This window comes from Phyllopteryx taeniolatus, chromosome 16 (genome assembly GCF_024500385.1).
Source record: "Phyllopteryx taeniolatus isolate TA_2022b chromosome 16, UOR_Ptae_1.2, whole genome shotgun sequence".
NCBI classification, from domain to species: Eukaryota; Metazoa; Chordata; class Actinopteri; order Syngnathiformes; family Syngnathidae; genus Phyllopteryx; species Phyllopteryx taeniolatus.
The window spans coordinates 8,851,042-8,873,152 of NC_084517.1; the positions used below are offsets into that span (position 1 = coordinate 8,851,042).

A 22,111-nucleotide genomic window follows, 5' to 3' on the forward strand; every position below is an offset into this window, starting at 1 on the left:
TGAGGTGGTTAAAAAGTTCCTCGGTGGAAAGCCCCCGGGGGTGGATGAGATTCGCCCGGAGTTCCTAAAGGCTCTGGATGTTGTGGGGCTGTCCTGGTTGACACGCCTCTGCAACATCGCATGGACATCGGGGACAGTGCTTCTGGATTGGCAGACTGGGGTGGTGGTCCCCCTTTTTAAGAAGGGGGACTGGATGGTGTGTTCCAACTACAGGAGGATCACACTCCTCAGCCTCCCTGGTAAGGTCTATTCAGGGGTGCTGGAGAGGAGGGTCAGTCGGGAATTCGAATCTCAGATCCAGGAGGAGCAGTGTAGTTTTCGTCCTGGCCACGGAACAGTGGACCAGCTCTACACCCTCGGCAGGGTCCTCGAGGGTGCATGGGAGTTTGCCCAACCAGTCTACATGTGTTTTGTGGACTTGGAGAAGGCTTTCGACCGTGTCCCTCTGGGAGTCCTGTGTGGGGTGCTTCGGGAGTATGGGGTACCGAACCCCCTGATACGGGCTGTTCGGTCCCTGTACGACCGGAGTCAGAGTTTGGTCCGCATATCCGGCAGTAAGTCGGACTCGTTTCCGGTGAGGGTTGGACTCCGCCAAGGCTGCCTTTTGTCACAGATTCTGTTCATAACTTTTATGGACAGAATTTCAAGGCACAGCCAAGGCATAGAGGGTGTCCGGTTTGGTGGCCTCAGTATTGCATCTCTGCTTTTTGCAGATGATGTGGTTCTGTTGGCTTCATCAAGCCGTGATTTCGAACTCGCACTGGAGCGGTTCGCAGCCGAGTGTGAAGCAGCTGGGATGAGAAACTGCACCTCCAAATCTGAGACCATGGTCCTCAGTCGGAAAAGTGTGGCATGCCCTCTCCAGGTCGGGGGTGAGTTTCTGCCCCAAGTGGAGGAGTTCAGGTATCTTGGGGTCTTGTTCACGAGTGAGGGAAGAATGGAACGGGAGATCGACAGGCGGATCGGTGGAGCGTCTGCAGTTATGCATAGAAGTACCTAAGCCGAAAGGCGAAGCTCTCAATTTACCGGTCAATCTACGTTCCTAGCCTCACCAATGGTCACGAGCTGTGGTGACCATCCCAGATACAAGCCGCCGAAATGAGTTTCCTCCGCAGGGTTTCCGGGCTCTTCCTTCGAGATAGGGTGAGAAGCTCGGTCTTCCGGGAGGATCTCAGAGTAGAGCCGCTGCTCCTCCACATCGAGAGGAGCCAGATGAGGTGGCTGGGGCATCTGATTTGGATGCCTCCCGGACGCCTCCCTGGTGAGGTGTTCCGGGCATGTCCCACCGGGAGGAGACCCCGGGGACGACCAAGGACACGCTGGAGAGACTATGTCTTTCCGCTGGCCTGGGAACGCCTCTGGATCCCCCCGGAAGAGCTGGATGAAGTGGCTGGGAAGAGGGAAGTCTGGGCGTCCCTGCTAAAGCTACTGGCCCCGTGACCCGACCTCGGATAAGCGGTAGAAAATGGATGGATGGATGGATGGATGGATGGATGGATGGATAATGACAATTACACCAAGATGTTAGAGGAGCTGTATGGCTTAATCAGCATTGTGTCATCTTTTCTAGTAGTGGCTTTGGTGGAAATAACTTTTTTTTTTTTTACTATTAAAAAATGTTGTCTGCGGTGGTGTAGAATTGTACTGCTTCATCTCTCATGGAGAAAGTCAAAATATAAGACATAGCTCAATATAATACCTTCCAGCTCGCCCCCGATGATGCCTGGAAGTGCCCGCACTGTAAGCAGTTACAGCAGGGCATGGTTAAGATGAGCTTGTGGACGCTACCGGACATCCTCATCCTCCACCTGAAGCGCTTCAGGCAAGTGGGCGAACGGAGAAACAAGCTGACCACCTTCGTTAATTTCCCCCTGGTGGACCTGGACATGACGCCGCACATGGTGAACCGCAACCACGACACGCATCAGCCTCCGCCTCAACCGGGCTGGAAGCAGTCCAGACGGTCCGACCTGGCTACTCCTGATTTCCTGTACGATCTATATGCCGTGTGCAACCACCATGGAGGGATGCATGGGGGGCATTACACAGGTCAGACATCAAAACAGTATCCTCGTCATAATGATAGATAGAGTTAAGCCCAGAATTTGAGTTTGTATTGCATTTTTATTTGTTGAATGGCTCTTTTATAGTTGGAAATGACCCAAAGTGTGCTCAAGATTGTCTATTTTGGATTCTAAAAATTATTCATATCGCAGATCTTTTTTAACACTATCTTCTGCACCATTCTAAAGGATTGGTAAATTCAAGCATAAACTAGAGCAGAGGTCACTATCCCACTACTGGAAGCATAGAGAGAGATACATGTTTAACATTATTTTCCTAAATAATTATGATTTGTTGTCCAATGGTTATCACGTCTACCTCACATTACTTGGTTCAAGTCTCTACTCCATGCTATGGAGTTTTCATGTTCTCCCGTGCTTTCATCGGTTTTCTTCCACCCACATCCCAAAAACATGCGTGTTAGGTTCTTTAAAGACTCTAAATTGTCCGTACTGTATGTGTGAATGTGAGTGAGAGCCGCCCTAGAGAGGACAAGTGCTGTTGAAAACTGATGGATAACTGTATGTGTAATATACCTGTATATGTCTAATTTAAACAAAATACAAACGTATATATTTCCTTTTAAATTACTAATAGACATATGAGAGTGCATATTGGATGGCCTAGTGTGGGTATGCCCTTTATGTAAGGCACTTAGGCCATTGTGCACAATAAAAGGTTAAGTATTTTTCAAGTAACATCCATCACCAACATAAAATTCTAAGTTCATGATTATTTGCTAAAAACAATACAATTTATCAGTTTGAACATTAAATATCTTGTCTTTGTAGTGTATTCAATTAGATATAGGTTGAACATGATTTGCAAATCATTTTATTCTGTTTTTATTTATGTTTAACACAACATCCCAACTTCATTGGAAATGGGGTTGTATGTGGACTAAATTATGATTTCATATGACAAAGATTGTGTTTACCCATTTTGCTGTCTTTGGTTTCCTTAGTCTTATTTTCAACATGAAATTTCCAGGGGGATGTCAACTTGCTGCTCTAACTCAACCTTGTTACTGTGATGGCAGCCTTCTGTCGAAATTCTGTGGACGGTCAGTGGTACAGCTACGATGACAGCAATGCTGAGGCAGTTCCAGAGGGAGATGTGTGCACACGAGGCGCCTATATCCTCTTCTATCAAAGACGAAAAACCATCCCGTCGTGGTCTGCAAGTTCTTCAGTCACTGGTTAGACATTTTTTCTGTTGTTCACGAGCTTTAGCCTTGGTATATAGACAGTGTTTCAGTATTAATGGAGGAAAGGAGGACTTAACTTTTGAAGCCAAGGGGTATAACCAGTGTTGGGGAAGTTCCTTTTGTACGCGAATTAGTTCAAAGTTCAGTTCACCGTTCCAAAAATTCACTAGTTCAATTCATAGCTCAAAATTTTGAATTAAGTTCACCTGCAAACTCCACACAGGCAGGGCCGGGGATTGAACCTCGGTCCTCAGAACTCCGAGGCAGACGCTCTAACCAGTCGCACACCGTCCGCCCATAGTAATTTGCTGCGGAGAATTTATTTTTTTTCTTCACATTAAAATTTGCAACAGCACTTGACATCTCCACAGGGGATAAAATTGTATATATTTTTTAAAAAGTTATGTCTTGCGTGTGTTTTTTTTAACTCAACATATTTATTTGAGCTGACCTTATTATTGGAACTAATTTAGTTCAGTGATTTATGGTACAAACACTACTCACAACAAGTTTGGGATATTGAAATTTCAGTTGGAATTTCAGGATTTATTTTTATTATTATTATTATATATATTATTTTTATTTCCAAGGGCATCCACTATCAACCTGCTAATGACACTCTCTCTGAGAATATCCTGTTTGAAGGCTCACAATGCCAAGGTACTGTTGATCAATCGTTAGGTGTAGTCTTAGTCTCATCCATCCATCCATTTTCTGAGCCACTTCTCCTCACTAGGGTCGCGGGCGTGCTGGAGCCTATCCCAGCTATCATCAGGCAGGAGGCGGGGTACACCCTGAACTGGTTGCCAGCCAATCGCAGGGCACATACAAACAAACAACTATTCACACTCACAGTCACACCCACGGGCGATTTAGAGTCTCCAATGAATGCATGTTTTTGGGATGTGGGAGGAAACCGGAGTGCCCCGAGAAAACCCACGCAGGCACGGGGAGAACATGCAAACTCCACACAGGCGGGGTCCCGGGTCCTCAGAACTGTGAGGCTGACGCTCTAACCAGTCGGCCACCGTGCCGCCAGTCTTAGTCTCATGATGTCAAAATGTGAACAGCATGATGAAGATGATTCTTCTTAATTCTAATGGAACCAGGAAATGCATTGGTCGTGTCATAGATCAAACACCTGTTGTAAAGTTTGATGTTCAGGTCCTTGTTGGAGAACAGCAAGTTGGGCAAAAAGTACTGAAACTGAACTTGAACAACAGAGTATGTGTTTTCATTGGTTCAGAGAAGATTTAATTAAATTCCTGTAATTTTAGGGTCATTCTGCAATTTTAGCCAAAAGCCCAATAACCCTAACTTATTGTGAGTACAGTGGACCCCTGCATTTTTGCGGTTTGGCACCCACGGATTCACCTGTTAGCAGATTTTTGGGCAAAATTAACATTTTTATTTTCAAATATAATATAATATATTTAAAAGATTCTGTTTCGGGGGGAACCAGTTCCAAAAATATTTATTGGCAGTTATCTCCGCTTATTCAAGAATTCTTTGGGTTTAAAAAAATATATATATATTCGTTTTTTTCAATGCCATTATAATGGGTATCAATTATCTGCAGATTTTCGCTAACCGCGGTCCGGCCTGATCCCTATCCCCTGTGAATAGTGGGGTCCAATGTATTGTATACAGTATCAAACAGTTAGAAGGAGGCCTGATATGATGCATTGTGGTCCTCTACAACCACTGTCTCTAGTACCTTTTGAAGCATGTATTCATATTTGTCACTGTATATAACTTATTTTATGACTGGAATTAATGATATGTAAATACAGCTTCTTTGCACTTTTTGCAGGTTCCACCAGCTCCACCACTTCTGACCACTGGCTCGTGCGACTCACAGGGGGAAGTGACAGAGGTGCCCTGGTGACAGCAGCATCCATCTCGGGGCACCCAGCACCTATGCAGCCTCCGGAGTCTGCTGATGTGCCAGTGCTAGGAGAGGAACTGCACAAAACAGCAGACACAAGTGAATATATGGCATGACGTCTTCTGTCTTAATTGGCACACTTAGAATTTTCTGTGTGAACAAAACCAGCATAGGCTTCAAGCATGCAAATTAAATATAGTACACTATGGTCTGTACCCTTTTGTCAAAACAAAGGTACCACAGGCCAACAATTTGACATACCTGTTTAAGATATATTGGAGTATAATGTACCTTGAGGGAGAGAAATTCTGCCACTATAACTCTATACCAACAGTGACAATAGTTTATTATTGTGGTTATAGTTTGCAATCGTGTGAATACAGCTCTTATCTTGAAACTAGACTGTGCAGATGAACCGAATGTTGTGGCCATGTGATTGTTGAAGATAAACATTATATGGCCAACCTACTTCCGCATTCGACAAAACAGGTTGAAGCACTTCCTCCCAGCTCGGGTGAATGGGGCTGTGACAAAGCACCCATAGTAGAACATTTGAATGTCTACAGTGTCATTTTGTAACACAAGATGTCACCACACAGCCACCAAAGATGACAATATCTGGTGTTTAGGCTTCTTTTGTCTTTACATATATCATATTTGTAAAAATAAATGATAACTGGAACTGGGACCTTGGTCAAAGTGGGGGAATTATTATAGATTCCAAATAACAGTCACAAAACCTTCAGGCCTCTGCTAGAATGCAAATAAATATCAGGAAACCCTACAAGAAATTCTGAAAATGGTTTGGGGTTCATCAGAAGCATTTTAAATGGTGGCAGGTGATTGGTTAATTGTCAACACAGCCACATTCCCAGTTGTAAGAGGGTGTGCACACTTGTTCAACAGCAGTATGTCAGTTGTTTATGTTTATTTCCCCTCTCGAGAAGTCACATTAAACGTGGAAAACGTTTGGAAATCTAAAAACCTGGTCTTTGAACTGGGGTGTGTAACCTTTTTATATCCACTGTATATGAGCTTTGTATCCAAGTAAATTTATGAGTAAATTAAGATGAGATCATCATTATTTTAGTGTACAGCAAATTTGACTTTTGTGAAATTTGGTGTGCCATGAGATTTTTCTAATGTAAATTTTGTGCCTTGGCTCAATAAAAGTTGGAAAACACTTCACTGGGCCCACCATGCTGCCCTGCTAACATATCATTTCTTTTTATTCTTACAGATGGATTTGAGTCCAAACCATTTGTCCGTGGGACCCAGGCAAGGAGTGTCAGCATGAGATCGCCAACTAAGCCCAAGGAGACTTTGAGCAAAGTCCTGCCGCTGCGATGGTCCTTTGGAGCCAAGGACCGCGTAAAGCATTCGGTCGAGACCCAGTCTGGGGAACTGGTAGCATATCTGGAGTCTGGCCGCCGTCCACGATGTACCAAGGACCCGATCGTAGCACTGGTGGCCACCCCGCCGCAAAGGCATGGCCAGGGAAGAGCCTTTGAGGGCGGACAAGAGCGCAGCTCACCAAGCAGTACCAGCCTTAGCTGCGCAGAAACATTCTACTCCCCCAAAATACCAGAGGGACAGAGCAGGCCTGGTATGGAGAGACACCTCAGTAACATTGTCAAAGGCAGGGATGAGGGTTCTCTGAGGATGAGGTCATCTCATAAGAGAGCGAGGCAGGAGCACGGCAGGACTTTGGACATTCAACTTCAAAGAGTGGCCATGTTGGGAGCGCATATCAGCCATAGTGCACCACCAAGCAGAGATTCCACACTGAGAAAAAACAAAGTCCATTTCGGGGGGAACATCAGAGCACCAAAAGATGCGTCAGTCGTTCAACCGGAGGGACAAAGGGGGCGTGAGGGTCAGAGCCAAGAGAGCCTCGTGGCCTTTTTCAAACCTGGTTTCATTCGGAAAGACATGCCGAGCTCGCCACTGAAGGATCACGAAAGACGTGTGAATGGATACGCACATTTGGGAAAGCTGGTAAGCAGCGATTTCACCAAACTGTCCCTCTCCAATGGAACGCTGAGCGCAATGTCAAAAGACGAGCATAAGGCCAACATGCTGCCCTGCTGCAAGGTGCAGCTGCTGAATGGAGAGGCTGCGTGTCATGACTGCGCAGACATCAAGCGTGCTCACAGCTCCAGTAACATTCAGACAAAGCTGGATGTGGCGTTCCACAGGTGCGCCTCACTGCAGAGGAACGGGGACATTGCGGCCCCGCACCGCGTCGTGCTCTCGGACAAGCCCAGCTTTGCCACCCTACAGAGGACACGATTCAGTACCACCTCACTGGGTAAGCACAAAGCATGCCCACACCCGTAACATGTTTGTAAATACAGGTTCATCTCAATACATTGGAAAATCATGGAAAACTTAATTCATTTTAATAGTTTAATTAAAAAAGTAAAACTGTTCTCATATGTGAGGGGCAGTCAAAATGTAATGAGCCCAATTTGATTTACCCTACTAATAATTGACATTTCAGAAATGTTCACGGTTTGTAGTTTAAATACTTGTTTGAAGGTTTATCTTAAAAAAATAAAATAAAATAAAACAAAAGTCCTCTTCCTGTCAGCTATTTTGGAAATGGTGTAATTGTTGGGCCGGCACAGTGAACGACTGGCAGCACATCTGCCTCGCAGTTCTGGGGACCGGGGTTCAAATCCCGGCCCTACCTGTGTGGAGTTTGCATGTTTTCTCCGGTCACTCCGGTTTCCTCCCACATCCCAAAAACATGCGTGGTAGGTTGATTGAGGACTCTAAATTGCCCATAGGTGTGAATGTGGGTGCGAATGGTTGTTTGTTTCTATGTGCCCTGTGATTGGCTGGCGACCAGTTCAGGGTTTACCCCGCCTCCCGCCCGAAGATAGTTGGGATAGGCTCCAGCAGCCCACGACCCTAGTGAGGAGAAGCGGTAATGAAAATGGATGGATGTAATTGTTGGATGCCTGCTTTGAGTGACCTCTGTGACAAGCAAAGGAGCTTGTGGAGTCATCAGTAACTTTAGCTGGACAACCGTAACTCATCCCCCATACTCACCCGAGCTGGCACCATCAGGTTATCACCTTTTTGGACCTACAAAAATAGAAGTTAGGGCTCAGCACTTCTCTGATGACGAACAAGTTAAGCAAGCTGTAAAACACTGGTTTACAAGGCTGGCCATAAATGCCCTTGTTCATCGATGGACAGATGGTGTTCAGAAAAAAGGGAGATTATATTAACAAGTAACGATGAAATCCCCACTTTTTGGGCTTTATTTCTATGTGTGTATTCCCTTTCCATTGCAATAAATAAAGCTTGAGGAAAATTGGACTCATTACTTTTTAACTGCCCCTCGTATATTCACTACACGCAGGGTAATTTATGATTTTATTTTTTATTTTTAAAAGTTGATGTTTATAGATTATAGCTAGCAAAACCCTCAAATTTACCTTCTAAAGAAATTTGAATTCAGTGGTGCCTCGAGATACGAGTGAAACGAATTTTCTCGAAATACAGTTTTGGGATATTTTTGCTTTGACTTGCAAGCAAAGATTTGACATGAGTATTGTATGGTGAAAGACAACTCAAATGAGCTCACTTCACAAGAAGCAGCAGGTTGGCATCGTGAACAAATCTTTTAAAAAAAGAGGCATCACGCTGTTTAACGCAACTCGCAGTTAAAGTTTACTGTCAATATTAACATAAAACAAGAATTACACTTTGTGTATTTAAAACAACCACATAACCTCTCATTAAAGTCAACTAGCGTAATGGTAACACATAATGGGAAACACCTTATACAAGCTAACAAATAGCATGCTCACATCATCTTGAGGACAAATTTGCAATCTGATTGGTTCAATAAACAGTCTCATTGCTAATGTAGTTTAAGTTACGTCAGCCAACACTACTAATTTTGAAGGGCCCAGGCAGATTACATTGACATAGCAGCACAAAAAGGCTGAAACGTGATTGGACAAAAAAATCTACATACACATACTGAAAGCTGTGCAGCCGAGAGAAATGCTCAAAATGAAGCGAATAGAAGAAATTAATACAATGTCGTAGAATTTGGGTTGTAACTTTAGGTCAGTGAAGGCTTTTTTGGCCCACCACTGGTTTACTGTTTTATTGTTATTGTGGCTCTCAATTGTGTAGATACTTTTTTTCATTGATGTAAGTGTAAGAAGTTATCGTTTTATTAAATACCTAATGGCTGTATTCTCCATCAGTGCCTCTGTGACATCCCACATGACTTGTGGACGCCTCAGACTTTTCACCTACCGAAAGCATCGCTGGGAAGAAGGAGTGTCTTCTTTCCTCTGTTTTTACAGTAGTACTGTTACTTCTTACCTGTGTGTGTCTTAAACTAAATCTATGCAGAGTTGAATTATTGAGGTGAGTTACTGGTGTCATTTGTAGGAGTTGTGCCGTTGGATTTTGCCTCCTGCTAATACATGACTTTGGAATACAGTGAACCTGCGCTATTCGAGAGGGACAGGCGAGCAACAATATGGAGGCAAAGAAGTAATTTTGTCTCAATGAACCTTCTCAACTCACTTCATCATAGTTCCTTACCGCCAAGATGCCACAAAATAGCAGCAAAACAGTACTTTTGTTTAAATGAAACTCCTCAGTTCCCATCAACATAGTTCCTTGGAACCAAGATGCCGCAGGATGGCTCTAAAGTAATACTTTCATTGCTTCGGCCAAAGCACAAAACCAGCAAAATCGTGAGTTTTTGAGCAAATAAAAGAAAATAATTTCCTTACAAAGAAAACGGTGAATAGGCAAATTCGTAAATTACTAACCGCAAATATGCATGGGTTCACTGTGTTTTTAAAGCTGAGGCATGTTCACTACATCACACATGGGAAGAGGAGTAGATTTGAATTTAAATACAACACAGTTAAAACATATATATATACTTGGTTTTACACACTCAGAAAATGCACTGTAAATTGGCTGTTTAATCATTATGTTTTTGTAATATTGCACTTTTATAAAAGGCTTATTTTCTTACCTGACTTAAATTTGTATGTCCTTTACGATAGTCCAAGTTTAAGAAGAATGACACTGTTCCAAATTATTATTCTTGTTTTTTAGTGATACAGGTATTGATTGAAAAAATATTCTGTGGGAATATGTTCAATGAGGATGTACAGATGAGCCACAGTATGTTTGGGAAATTTCCTGACTTCCAATTTGGTTAAGAAATTAAACTTAATCCAAGAAAAATACGAAACTTGTTTGCATACATGCCAACATTTTATTTATTTTTGCACCCCAGCAGTGTGTGTGTGTGTGTGTCTGTGTGTAGGTGTGTGTGTTTGTGCGTGCGTGCGTGCGTGTGTTTATAATTGTTGGAATTATATACAGAAATTAAATTAAGTGAAGTTTAACCCCTCCTTATAAAAGATTGTGTCAAGACCAATTGACAATGTGAATTTGAAGCTAGTTTATACAAGGAGAAGATACACTCTGAGAGCATGTAATGTCACAGTCACAGTTAACACTTACACTTCAGTAACAACATACACAAACATTAGAATTATAATACTCCTTTTTCTGATGAAGGAGGAAAGTCACAAATTTAAAGATGCTCGTGAAAAATCTGAATTAACCATTCCCACTTCCTAAATGATTACCGTATTTTCACGACCATAGGGCGCACCGTATTAAAAGGTGCAGTCTCAGTTACGGGGTCTATTTCTGTATTTAACACATACATAAGGCGCACCGTATTATTGGGCGCAGGCATGGTAAAACATACGCTAGCTTAAAACATACGCTAGCATGCATGCACGCGAAAACAATGTTTTTAAAAAGACAGCGGGAGCAAAACTGAGTTCGGTTGTACTTTATTGAAGTATTTAACAATGTACTCACGTTATTTTTTGATCAATCCTCATCCACAAATCCATCAAAGTCCTCATGTTCTGTGTCCGAAATGAACAGCTGGTTCTCCATCAAACACGCCAAGTTGGAGTCATTCTCGTTACTGTGCGACTCCTCAGAAATGATGCCGGCTTTTACGAAAGCTCGAACAACAGTGCAAGCAGACACGTTAGCCCAAGCATCCACAATCCATTCACAAATTGTGGCGTAACTCGCCCGGCGCTGCCTCCTAGTCTTAGTAAAACTGTGTTCGCCATCTGTCATCCATGGCTCCCACGCTGCTCGCAACTTAACTTTGAACGCCCTGTTTACACCGATGTCCAGCGGTTGGAGTTCATTAATCCATTGCTCAAGTTGGTCTTCCAACTCGGGCCACCTCGCCTTGTTTCCGAGTTTTTTTTTTTTTTTTTTTTTTCCCATGGAAACGCAGCTTCGTCTTCTTGACTTGGCGAAGCTCGTTTTCCTGCTTCCTCCACTTGCGAACCATGGATTCGTTGATCTTGAATTCTCTCGGGGTTGCTCAATTCCCATGTTCCTCCGCGTAACTGATAGCTTGCAGTTTAAACTGTGTTTCGTAAGCCTGTCTCTTTGTAGGTGCAGTTTTCGACTGCGGTCAAGCCAGCCTCCACTCGTAAAGTAGCAGTCAAACCAGCAGCCCCTAATTTTGTTCATACTAGGCATTACGGTAATACGTCGCCAACTCGCGGCGAAAGCCACCTTAAAAATAAAAGCTTCCCAATAATACGGACGTCAGTGCTCTTCGGTTAATGAATGCAACCAGCAAAGTTAATTTGAATTTTGAAATACATTTAAAAAATGTAGTTTATTTGATATCTTAGGAAAAATAAATGGTAAATGGACTGCACTTATATAGCACTTTATCAGAATCAGAATCAGAATCAGAATCATCTTTATTTGCCAAGTATGTCCAAAACACACAAGGAATTTGTCTCCGGTAGTTGGAGCCGCTCTAGTACAATCTACATCATCACAGTGCCCAAAGCGCTTTACAAAGCCTCACATTCACACATACATTCATAAACCAATGGGCGACTGCTGCCATGCGAGGCGCTGCCAGGCCCACTGGGAGCAAATTAGGGTTCAGTGTCTTGCCCAAGGACACTCCGACACGCGGACAGTCGTAGCAGGGATTCGAACCCGTTCTACCTATTGAACCAACGCCACCCCAACATAATCCCATTGGTATCGCAAGACAAGTCCAGATCAGTGTGACAGACCACCAAGGACTCCACTAAAAGAGGTTTGATGAAGATCTGATGTTGTATTTCAAAATAAAAGTCTCTGAAAAGTGCATATTTTGCTGTCATTACCCCTGACTGAAAAAATCTGAGATACGTCCGTATTATTGGGAAGCTTTTATTTTTAAAGTGGCTTTCGCCGCGTGTTGGCAACTTATTACCGTAATGCCTAGTATGAACAAAATTAGGGTTAGAGGCTGGCTTGACCGGCGCTATATACCTACTGGGGGCGTGCCTTTAGCGTCCTCCTTTACGCGCACCCTTCCCCCTTTACGTCCGCTTTTCCTCTGTATAAGCGTGTCGGCAGGAAATGCTCCCAGTCAGTCAAGCGGAGCGCTCATCACGCAACATTTATAGATGTTGGAACTGGGTGCACACATAAGGCGCGCCGCATTATAAGGCGCCCCGTCCATTTTGGAGAAAAGTTAAGACTTTTAAGTGCGCCTTATGGTCGTGAAAATACGGTATGTGAGTTTCAATTTTGTGTTTTATTCATTGTAAAACTGTTCCACTGGGAATATTAGAGTTTGGGAGTGTGAAGGAGAGACGTGACTGGGTGCCCCTTTGCAGCTGTGGTCAACTCAGCACGCTTTATCAAAAGGCAATGAAGGATGTTTATAGATTATATTTTATTACTAACTTTTTTAAAAGTCTACATTTTGTACTGACATGTAATATTAAGAATTGTTTTATGTTATTATGTGGATGGGGGCGGGTTGAACTACAGTGGGTACGGAAAGTATTCAAACCCCCTTAAATTTTTCACTCTGTTATATTGCAGCCATTTGCTAAAATCATTTAAATTATTTTTTTTCCTCATTAATGTACAACGCAAATCCAATTACGTTGGGACGTTGTGTTAAACATAAAAAAAAAACTGAATACAATGATTTGCAAATCATGTTCAACCTATATTTAATTGAATACTCTACAAAGACAAGCTATTTAATGTTCAAACCGATGAACTTTATTGTTTTTAGCAAATAATCATTAACTTCGAATTTTATGGCTGCAACACGTTCCAAAAAAGCTGGGTCAGGTGGCAAAAAAGACGAAGAAAGTTGAGGAATGCTCATCAAACACCTGTTTGGAAAAGGCTAATTGGGAACAGGTGGGTGCCATGATTGGATATAAAAGGAACTTCCCTGAATTGCTCAGTCATTCACAAGCAAAGATGGGGCAAGGTTCACCTCTTTGTGAACAGGTGCGTGAGAAAATAGTCGACAAGGACTTTAGGGATTTCACCAGCTACAGTCCATAATATCATCAAAAGATTCAGAGAATCTGGAGAAATCACTGCAAGTAAGCGGCAAGGCCGAAAACCAACATTGAATGCCCGTGACCTTCGATCCCTCAGGCGGCACTGCATCAAAAACCGACATCAACGTGTAAAGGATATCACCACATGGGCTCAGTCAGTCAGTAAATACAGTTTGGCGCTACATCCGTAAGTGCAACTTGAAACTCTACTATGCAAAGCAAAAGCCATTTATCAACAACACCCAGAAACGCCGCCGGCTTCTCTGGGCCCGAGCTCATCTAAGATGGACTGATGCAAAGTGGAAAAGTGTTCTGTGGTCCGACAAGTCCACATTTCAAATTATTTTGGAAATTGTGGATGTCGTGTCCTCCGGGCCAAAGAGGAAAAGAACCATCCGGACTGTTATGGACGCAAAGTTCAAAAGCCAGCATCTCTGATGGTATGAGGCTGTATTAGTGCCAATGGCACGGGTAACTTACACATCTGTGAAGGCACCATTAATGCTGAAAGGTACATACAGGTTTTGGAGAAACATATGCTTCCATCCAAGCAACGTCTTTTTCATGGACGGCCCTGCTTATTTCAGCAAGACAATGCCAAACCACATTCTGAACGTGTTACAACAGCGTGGCTTCGTAGTAAAAGAGTGCGGGTACTAGACTGGCCTCCCTGCAGTCCAGACCTGTCTCCCATTGAAAATGCGTGGCGCATTGAAGCGTAAAATACGACAACGGAGACCCCGGACTGTTGAACAGCTGAAGCTGTACATCACGCAAGAATGGGAAAGAATTCCACCTACAAAGCTTCAACAATTACTGTCCTCAGTTCCCAAACGTTTATTGAATGTTGTTAAAAGAAAAGGTGATGTAACACATGACCCTCTCCCAACTTTTTGGGAACGTGTTGCAGCTATAAAATTCCAAGTTAATAATTATTTGCTAAAAACAATAAAGTTTATCAGTTTGAACATTAAATATCTTGTCATTGTAGTGTATTCAATTAAATTAAATTAGGTTGAACATGATTTGCAAATCATTGTATTCTGTTTTTATTTATGTTTAACACAGTCCCAACTTCATTGGAATTGGGGTTGTACACACAGCACCCTATATTGACAGAAAAAAAAGAAATGTTGAAATTTTTGCAGATTTATTAAAAAGAAAAACTGAAATATCAGACAGCCATAAGTATTCAGACCCTTTGCTCAGTATTTAGTAGAAGCACCCTTTTGAGCTAATACAGCCATGAGTCTTTTGGGGGATATGATGCAACAACTTGTTCACACCTGGATTTGGTGATCCTCTGCCATTCCTCCTTGCAGATCCTCTCCAGTTCTGTCAGGTTGGATGGTGAACGTTGGTGGACAGCCATTTTCAGGTCTCTCCAGAGACAATTGGGTTTAAGTCAGAGCTCTGGCTGGTCCATTCAAGAACAGTCACGGAGTTGTTCTGAAGCCACTCCTTCGTTATTTTACCTGTGTGCTTCGGGTCATTGTGAGGCTCAGTCCGATGTCCTGAGCACTCTAGAGAACGTTTTGTCTAGGATATCCCTTTACTTGGCCGCATTCATCTTTCCTTTGATTGCAACCAGTTGTCCTGTCCCTGCAGCTGAAAAACACCCCCACAGCATGATGCTGCCACCACCAGGCTTAACTGTTGGGACTGTATTGAACAGGTGATGAGCAGTGCCTGGTTTTCTCCAAACATACCGCTTAGAATTAATCGTAAAAAGTTCTATCTTGCTCTCATCAGACCAGAGCATCTTATTTCTCACCATCTTGGAGTCCTTCAGGTGTTTTTTAGCAAACTCCATGCGGGCTTTCATGTGTCTTGCACTGAGGAGAGGCTTCCGTCGGGCCGCTCTGCCATAAAGCTCCGACTGGTGGAGGGCTGCAGTGATGGTTGACTTTCTAGAACTTTCTCTCATCTCCCAACTGCATCTCTGGAGCTCAGCCATAGTGATCTTTGGGTTCTTCTTTACCTCTCTCACCAAGGCGCTTCTCCCCCGATTGCTCAGTTTGGCCGCACGGCCAGCTATAGGAAGGGTTCTGGTCGTCCCAAACGTCTTCCATTTAAGGATTATGGAGGCCACTGTGCTCTTAGGAACCATAAGTGTAGCAGAATATTTTTTTTTGTAACATTGGCCAGATCTGTGCCTTGCCACAATTCTGTCTGAGCTCTTCAGGCAGTTCCTTTTACCTCATGATTTCCATTTGCTCTGACATGCACTCTGAGCTTGTAAGGTCTTATATAGACAGGTGTGTGACTTTCCTCATCAAGTCCAATCAGTATAATCAAACACGGCTGGGCTCCAATGAAGGTTTTAGAACCATCTCAAGGATGATCAGAAGAAATTGACAGCACTTGAGTCAAATATATGAGTGTCACAGCAAAGGGTCTGAATATTTATGGTTGTGTGATATTTCAGTTTTTCTTTTTTAATAAATCAGCAAAAATTTCAACAATTCTATTTTTTTCTGTCAATATGGGGTGCTGTGTGTGCCTTAATGAGGAAAAAAATGAACGTAAATGATTTTATCAAATGGCTGCAATAGAACAAAGAGTGGAAATTTTAAGGGGCTCTGAATACTTTCTGTACCCACTGTAGGTACACTTTAGCCCGCATTGGACTTTCTGTATCTGCTTCTCGTACTGACATTCTGGATTTCACATTAAACACATTTTTCTCACAAATAATTTCATTGTTGTACAATTATTTACGGCGGCACGACTGGTTAGCACATCTGCCTCACAGTTCTGAGGACCCCGGTTCAAATCCGGCCTCGCCTTTGTGGAGTTTGCATGTTCTCCCCGTGCCTGGGTGGGCCTTGTCCGGGTACTCCCGTTTCCTAACACATTCCAAAAACATGCATGGTAGGTTAATTAAAGACTCTCAAATTGCCCGTAGGTGTGTATGTGAGTGTGAATGGTTGTTTGTTTATATGTGCCCTGCAATTGGATGGCAACTAGTCAGCTGGGATAGGCTCCAGAACCCCCGCGACCCTCGTGAGGATAAGTGGCTCGGAAAATGGATAGATAGTTGGATGGATAATTATTTACAACCTGGTTAAACTTTATCAGTTTTGCTTGCACAATTATATTTTTCAAATGATGCTACGGTAGGAATGATTTTAACTAACAAGAAACAACTTTGTGAAACTGTAAACCATGAACCCCTGTGCATCATTATATACTGTATGTGCATTCCATCATGTGTACAGAACATTTCTAAAATCCTGCAGGGGATATGTTAATTTTTGCCATGTTTTTGCAGTTGCTTGATTAGTATTAGTACTAGTCTTATTCGAAATAAAAAAAAAAAAGTAAAACTATAACTTTAATTAGTTCCGATAGAACGTGTACAGCAGATTTTTTTTCCCAATATTGCCCAGCTGAACATCCCTTGGAAAGTTTTCAAAACGTTTACTGGTACTATATTTTTATTTTCTACCCCTTTGTTAACCTACCGGCAGCATTATTGGGGAGATGTTAATTTAAAAACGCTGCATTGCGCTGAGTGTTTTCCTTTGTATAACATCTATATTTAAACATATATATATATATATATATATATATATATATATTCACACACACTCACTCACATATGGTGTGTGCTTTTGTTTTGAATTCGGAGAATTACATGTAACTCTCAAATTACCATTCGTAACACTCTTAAAAGTCCAAATAAAATAAAACCACTATCCACTTAGGTTAGTTTCTCGTTGTTAGCGCATTTCTTCACTGCATCAACTTCTGTGGTGGTATCACCCAAAAAAAGAGTTTATCTTTGAGTCTTGATTGATGTTACGTGATGATGGTTTGGATTTTGTTTGACCTTTGTAGCTTATTTTTCTTGAAAAAAATTTGGTTGAATTCCAAATTGTGCCACTTTTAGGGCGTTTGACTTTGGGGGATATACGATGTATTTAGTGACAACAAGTCTTGTAACTCTACAATACAGCAAGTGATGTCATTGGTCATGCAGTGATCTATACTGAAGCCTCATGTTGTGACATGGCCTGAGAGCATTGCTGTCACCCTCACCAAACAATGTCATCATTCAAAATCAGCCTCACATCAGAAAGTAGGAGTCCCTGCTTGTATCCAGACAGGTTTATATGTCATCATATTGGCCAGGCAGTGACAGCTCATGGTGAATAATGACAAACATTAGCATGCCCTAATTCTGTCATGTGGTAATCAAATACTTCTTTAATAAGTCAAATTTAAGTGTTATATACGCTAAAACAGTACACTAGATACACTATTATATCATTATCCACTGTTATACAGTACTCTCAATTGGTATTCATTGTTCACAAGTGACAAAGCAGGTAAGCAGGAAAGTGTACATTTTTCATTATTTGAATGTCTTTAAATATCTCTCAAGTTTCAATGTGAACCTGACACAAAAATAATGGGGGCGGGTGGAATAAAATATAGATAAGCCTAATTGTCACGTGTTTGAGTGGTCACTTGTTGCTAGGCAGATGTCTGAAGGGCACAATCAATGATCTTCCAAAATCCAATAAAAAAAACTATTATACAGCCTCACTCACTATACTATGTGTGTCTGACTGACACATTCAGACACTAAGGATTTTTTTTTAATGACAATAAATACAATTATGACACAGGTTCTATATCTATTTTGCAATTAGGTCCTCTCCTCTATTGGAAATGATTGTTGTTTGTTTGTTGTTGTTTTTTTCAGCCCTACCTTGCATTGTATCATACACTGAGCTGTTGCTAATATTTTGGATCCTTGTATAGCTAAACAATAATATTTTGAAAATATTCGAAACACCTTTCTATGATGCAGTACAGCTGTACTCTCCTGCAAACTGCTGTCAATGCAAAAATCGTTAACGTTATTTTTGGTGTGATCTACCTCTTCTGTAGATAAATGAATTTAAAGCGTTCTTTTCCCCACGATGTCGCTGTGTTAAACCTCACCAGCAGGTGTCAGTAGTGACAAGATGTTTGTCTCTGTTCCAGATGGGTCCAACTTTGAAAAACAGATGGCTGAAAAATGATAACAAAGTAAGACAAGCAAATATCACAAATACTTTTAAGTCGTTGCTCTGTCTGACAGTATTATACAATTATTGTAACTCTGACCAATAATTTAATTTATATCTCTGATAGGTCTTCCTCCCAAAATATACTCCAAAATCATGTATGTTAGATTCATTGAAGGTTAAATCAGGTGTTGTAGTTGTTGTATCATATTTCATTCGCGTAAAATAATGAGAACTATTACTTTGAAAAAATATGGGCCATATATGGCCTTGCTCCTTTCTTTTATCCACCCCACCGAGCATTTACATTATCAAGAGCCTCTTAATATTTGTTGCATTAATGTAAACCTTTCTGTAGATGAGTTAGTTAAAATTAGTATTTTTATTCATCTCATTAAATAATTTGTGTAATTTATTTACTTTAAATAATTAATTTGAAAATTAGTAATATAAAGAATACATGTAGTACATTGTACATTTTAATAAATAATTAGGTAAATTATTTACTGTAAATACAATAAAATGAAACAAATTAAAATTAACCAATTTAATTATGCAGTACATATAAAAGTTGTTTCATTAAATAATTGTTTACTTTATTTTTTGTAAATAAGATTGTAGTTAGTCAAATTTTTTGTTGTATAAAATAATTGCTTAACTAATTATAATTTGATTATGGATAATAAAAGAAAATCATAAGAATAAATCATTATTTTATTGTTAAATTCACTGCCATTGGCGGCTATATTAGTCAAACATCCACTTTAACTGGGAGGTCTGGAGTGAATGAGTTAAAATCAACAATTTTACGTCACAGATTTATTTTTTTATTTTATACCAATGACTTGGTCCTTCCGCCAGTTTTAAAAATCAAATGTGGCCCTCGAGTACAAAGGTTTGCCCACCCTGCCTGCCCTGAAGTAGGTGGATAAACACATGGACGAGTGAGGCCATTTGGTGGTGACATGCGATAGATAATGTGGCGGGCATAAGCGGAACAGTAGGGGCAGGCGGAGTCAGTTGCAGTACCCACAAGCGCAGGCGACAGAAACATAATTCAGAGACGACTTTTTGAGCAGGTTGGCCCGTTGCTGCTATCAGCACATCCGCCATATTGGATGTGTCAGATCTGCTCGTAACTAATGCAACCATATGGCCTGAACAGCGATTACATACACTGCACAAAGTCAGTGTCTCTCATTCACCCAGTCGTGCACACAATGATATATTTGGAAAAAATGTCCCCTTCCTGGTGGATGCCACCCCCCTTGCATGCCACTGAGCCAGTGAAGATAAGTGGTATACAAAATGGACGGATTAATCCATCCGTTCTCAACACCACTTATCCTGGTTAGCGCCTATCCCAGCGGACTTCGGGCGAAAGGCAGACAACACCCTGAACTGGTTGCCAGTCAGTCGCAGGGCACATATAGACACAGACAACCATTCGCACTCACATTCACGCCGTCACTGAGTGGAAAGTGAACCCACGTTGCCCGCACCCAAGTCAGGCGAGTGTACCACTACACTATCAGTGACCTAGACGGATTAATGTTTTTGATTAATTGTTTTGATATTCTGTGACATATGGAAATCACTGGAGAGTGATTAGCAGAAAAGCCTTCCCATCCCACTGCTTTCTCAGTCCTTTATTGTTGGTAAAGCTCCAGTACACAGTAGGAGAAAGGTTTGCGAAACAACAAACAAAAATCAGTAATTTGGCATTTTAGTTAAATAGAGGTGTAGAATGGTAATAGCTACAAAGTCACCATATTAGAATGGAGCGGCACAGTGAGCAACTGGTTAGCACATCTGCCTCACAGTTCTGAGGACCCGGGTTCAAATCCGGCTTCGCCTGTGTGGGGTTTGCATGTTCTCCCCGTCCCTGCGTGGGTTTTCTCCGGGTACTCCGGTTTCCTCCTACATCCCAAAAACATGCATGCTAGGTTAATTGAAGACTCTAAATTGCCCGTAGGTGTGAATGTGAACGGTTGTTTGAATGTATGTGCCCTAAGATTGGCTGGCGACCAGTTCAGGGTGTACCCTGCCTCTCGCCCGAAGATAGTTGGGTTAGGCTCCAGGATGCCCGCGACCCTAGTTAGGATGACCGGCACGGAAAATGGATGGATGGATGTTATAACAGTCAAATACCATCAAAAGTCCTTGTTCAGTCTTAATTCCATGGACATGTTTTTTAGTGTAAAACAGCCAGTGCATCTCCAAGCAGCAAATGAATGCGGCCCAATCTCTTCCCTTCATTCACCACATTCAATGTGGTGGCTGCATTTACTAGGATTCAGTACCATTCCAGACTCTTCATTTTTTTCTGTAATTCCATTCACACAGAGTGAAACATTGAAAATTGTAATAGTAATCATTTTGAATGATTATAGCTTTCAGCCATAGGCGTTTGCATTTTGAGGTGTACTAAAGCAACCCTAAATTGAATCCTAATGTACTGATATGTCCTTTTCAAACAAGCTAGAAAAGTGTATAACCGTACAGTACTTTTTTTAAAAGTAATATTTTAACCGCAAAATACAGCAACCCCTTGCCTCAAAAATGGTTTGGTCCACCCAATCCCTCCCACCGCTCCCCGACTGGCTTGCCGCTTCCTGCACGCTGCCTTCCGGTGGTATTCAATCGTGGTATTAATGCCTGTCTTAAAATAGCATATGTGGAACATTTCTTAACTTCTACCATTCAATACCAAGACACTAATATTTTAACAATTCCTCATTTTTTCCTGCATTTACTCGTAGCTCATTGTTTATCTCGTTAGGTAGGTGATAGCTGACATTTTTTGTTTCATCTTGGACATGTTTCGGTTGGTCAGAAAAAGCACCACTGCTTTCTGTTTGAATTGCAATGAGAGAAGCTAGCTGTTGTGTTGTGTGAACGTGCTAATATGAAAGCCAAAGTGTGACTGACAAGCAAACGGACTGCTTGCCCATTAACATTATAACTCCTAGGGCACAGGCAGAGAATGGAGCAAAGAGAGGATATTGTTCAAAGTATTCACGAATGTCACTTTCTGTTAATGTGTTTTACATTTTTGTCCATTGCATTTCATATAAAAGTCCCAAAAAGCAGTCCTAGCTTAATTTTTTAATTATTTTTAGTACTCATAGGCGGCTAATTTACTGCTGCTGTATCAAAATGAGTTGGCTTAGTAGGGTTTAAAATGTTGTTTTTTTTAAATCCAATCCATTCCTAATTTGCTGTGGCTCCTTTTTCCAGGTTTGATGGTTTAGTCACAGATTTTCCCAAAAAGTGTTGTCTCTTTCATAAATATTGGGATGCAAAACACTGAAAGGTGTCTTGCCTAGGAGGAAGTTCAGCACCCCTAAACCTGTGATCCTAGAATTACCCCACAGCTATTAAAACAAAACAAAAACAACGTGTTGCCTCCTTATTGATGGGTCCACTATGCCACATACAATATGGTGGTTAGATCGACGTAGGATTCGGCGCTCAAGGCTTTATCTAATGCATGGGCATAACACATGTCTAC

General features: G+C 41.8%; 1 protein-coding gene across 2 annotated transcripts in view; it reads left to right on the forward strand.

Annotated features, from left to right (window-relative positions):
• The window catches only part of usp43b (ubiquitin specific peptidase 43b), a 114,353-nt gene extending 95,720 nt beyond the window's left edge, over window positions 1-18,633 (forward strand). Inside the window, exons 12-16 of one of the 2 annotated variants that reach the window (XM_061750297.1) lie at window positions 1,707-2,049; window positions 3,104-3,262; window positions 5,085-5,258; window positions 6,400-7,470; window positions 18,575-18,633. In XM_061750297.1, coding sequence (XP_061606281.1) covers window positions 1,707-2,049; window positions 3,104-3,262; window positions 5,085-5,258; window positions 6,400-7,470; window positions 18,575-18,612 — 1,785 coding nt within the window. In that variant the 3' untranslated portion in view covers window positions 18,613-18,633. Of the gene's footprint in view, window positions 1-1,706; window positions 2,050-3,103; window positions 3,263-5,084; window positions 5,259-6,399; window positions 7,471-9,391; window positions 16,274-18,574 lie in introns of those variants that run through there. The other variant, XM_061750298.1, reaches the window with a different exon arrangement.
• Window positions 18,634-22,111: the final 3,478 nt, after the last annotated feature.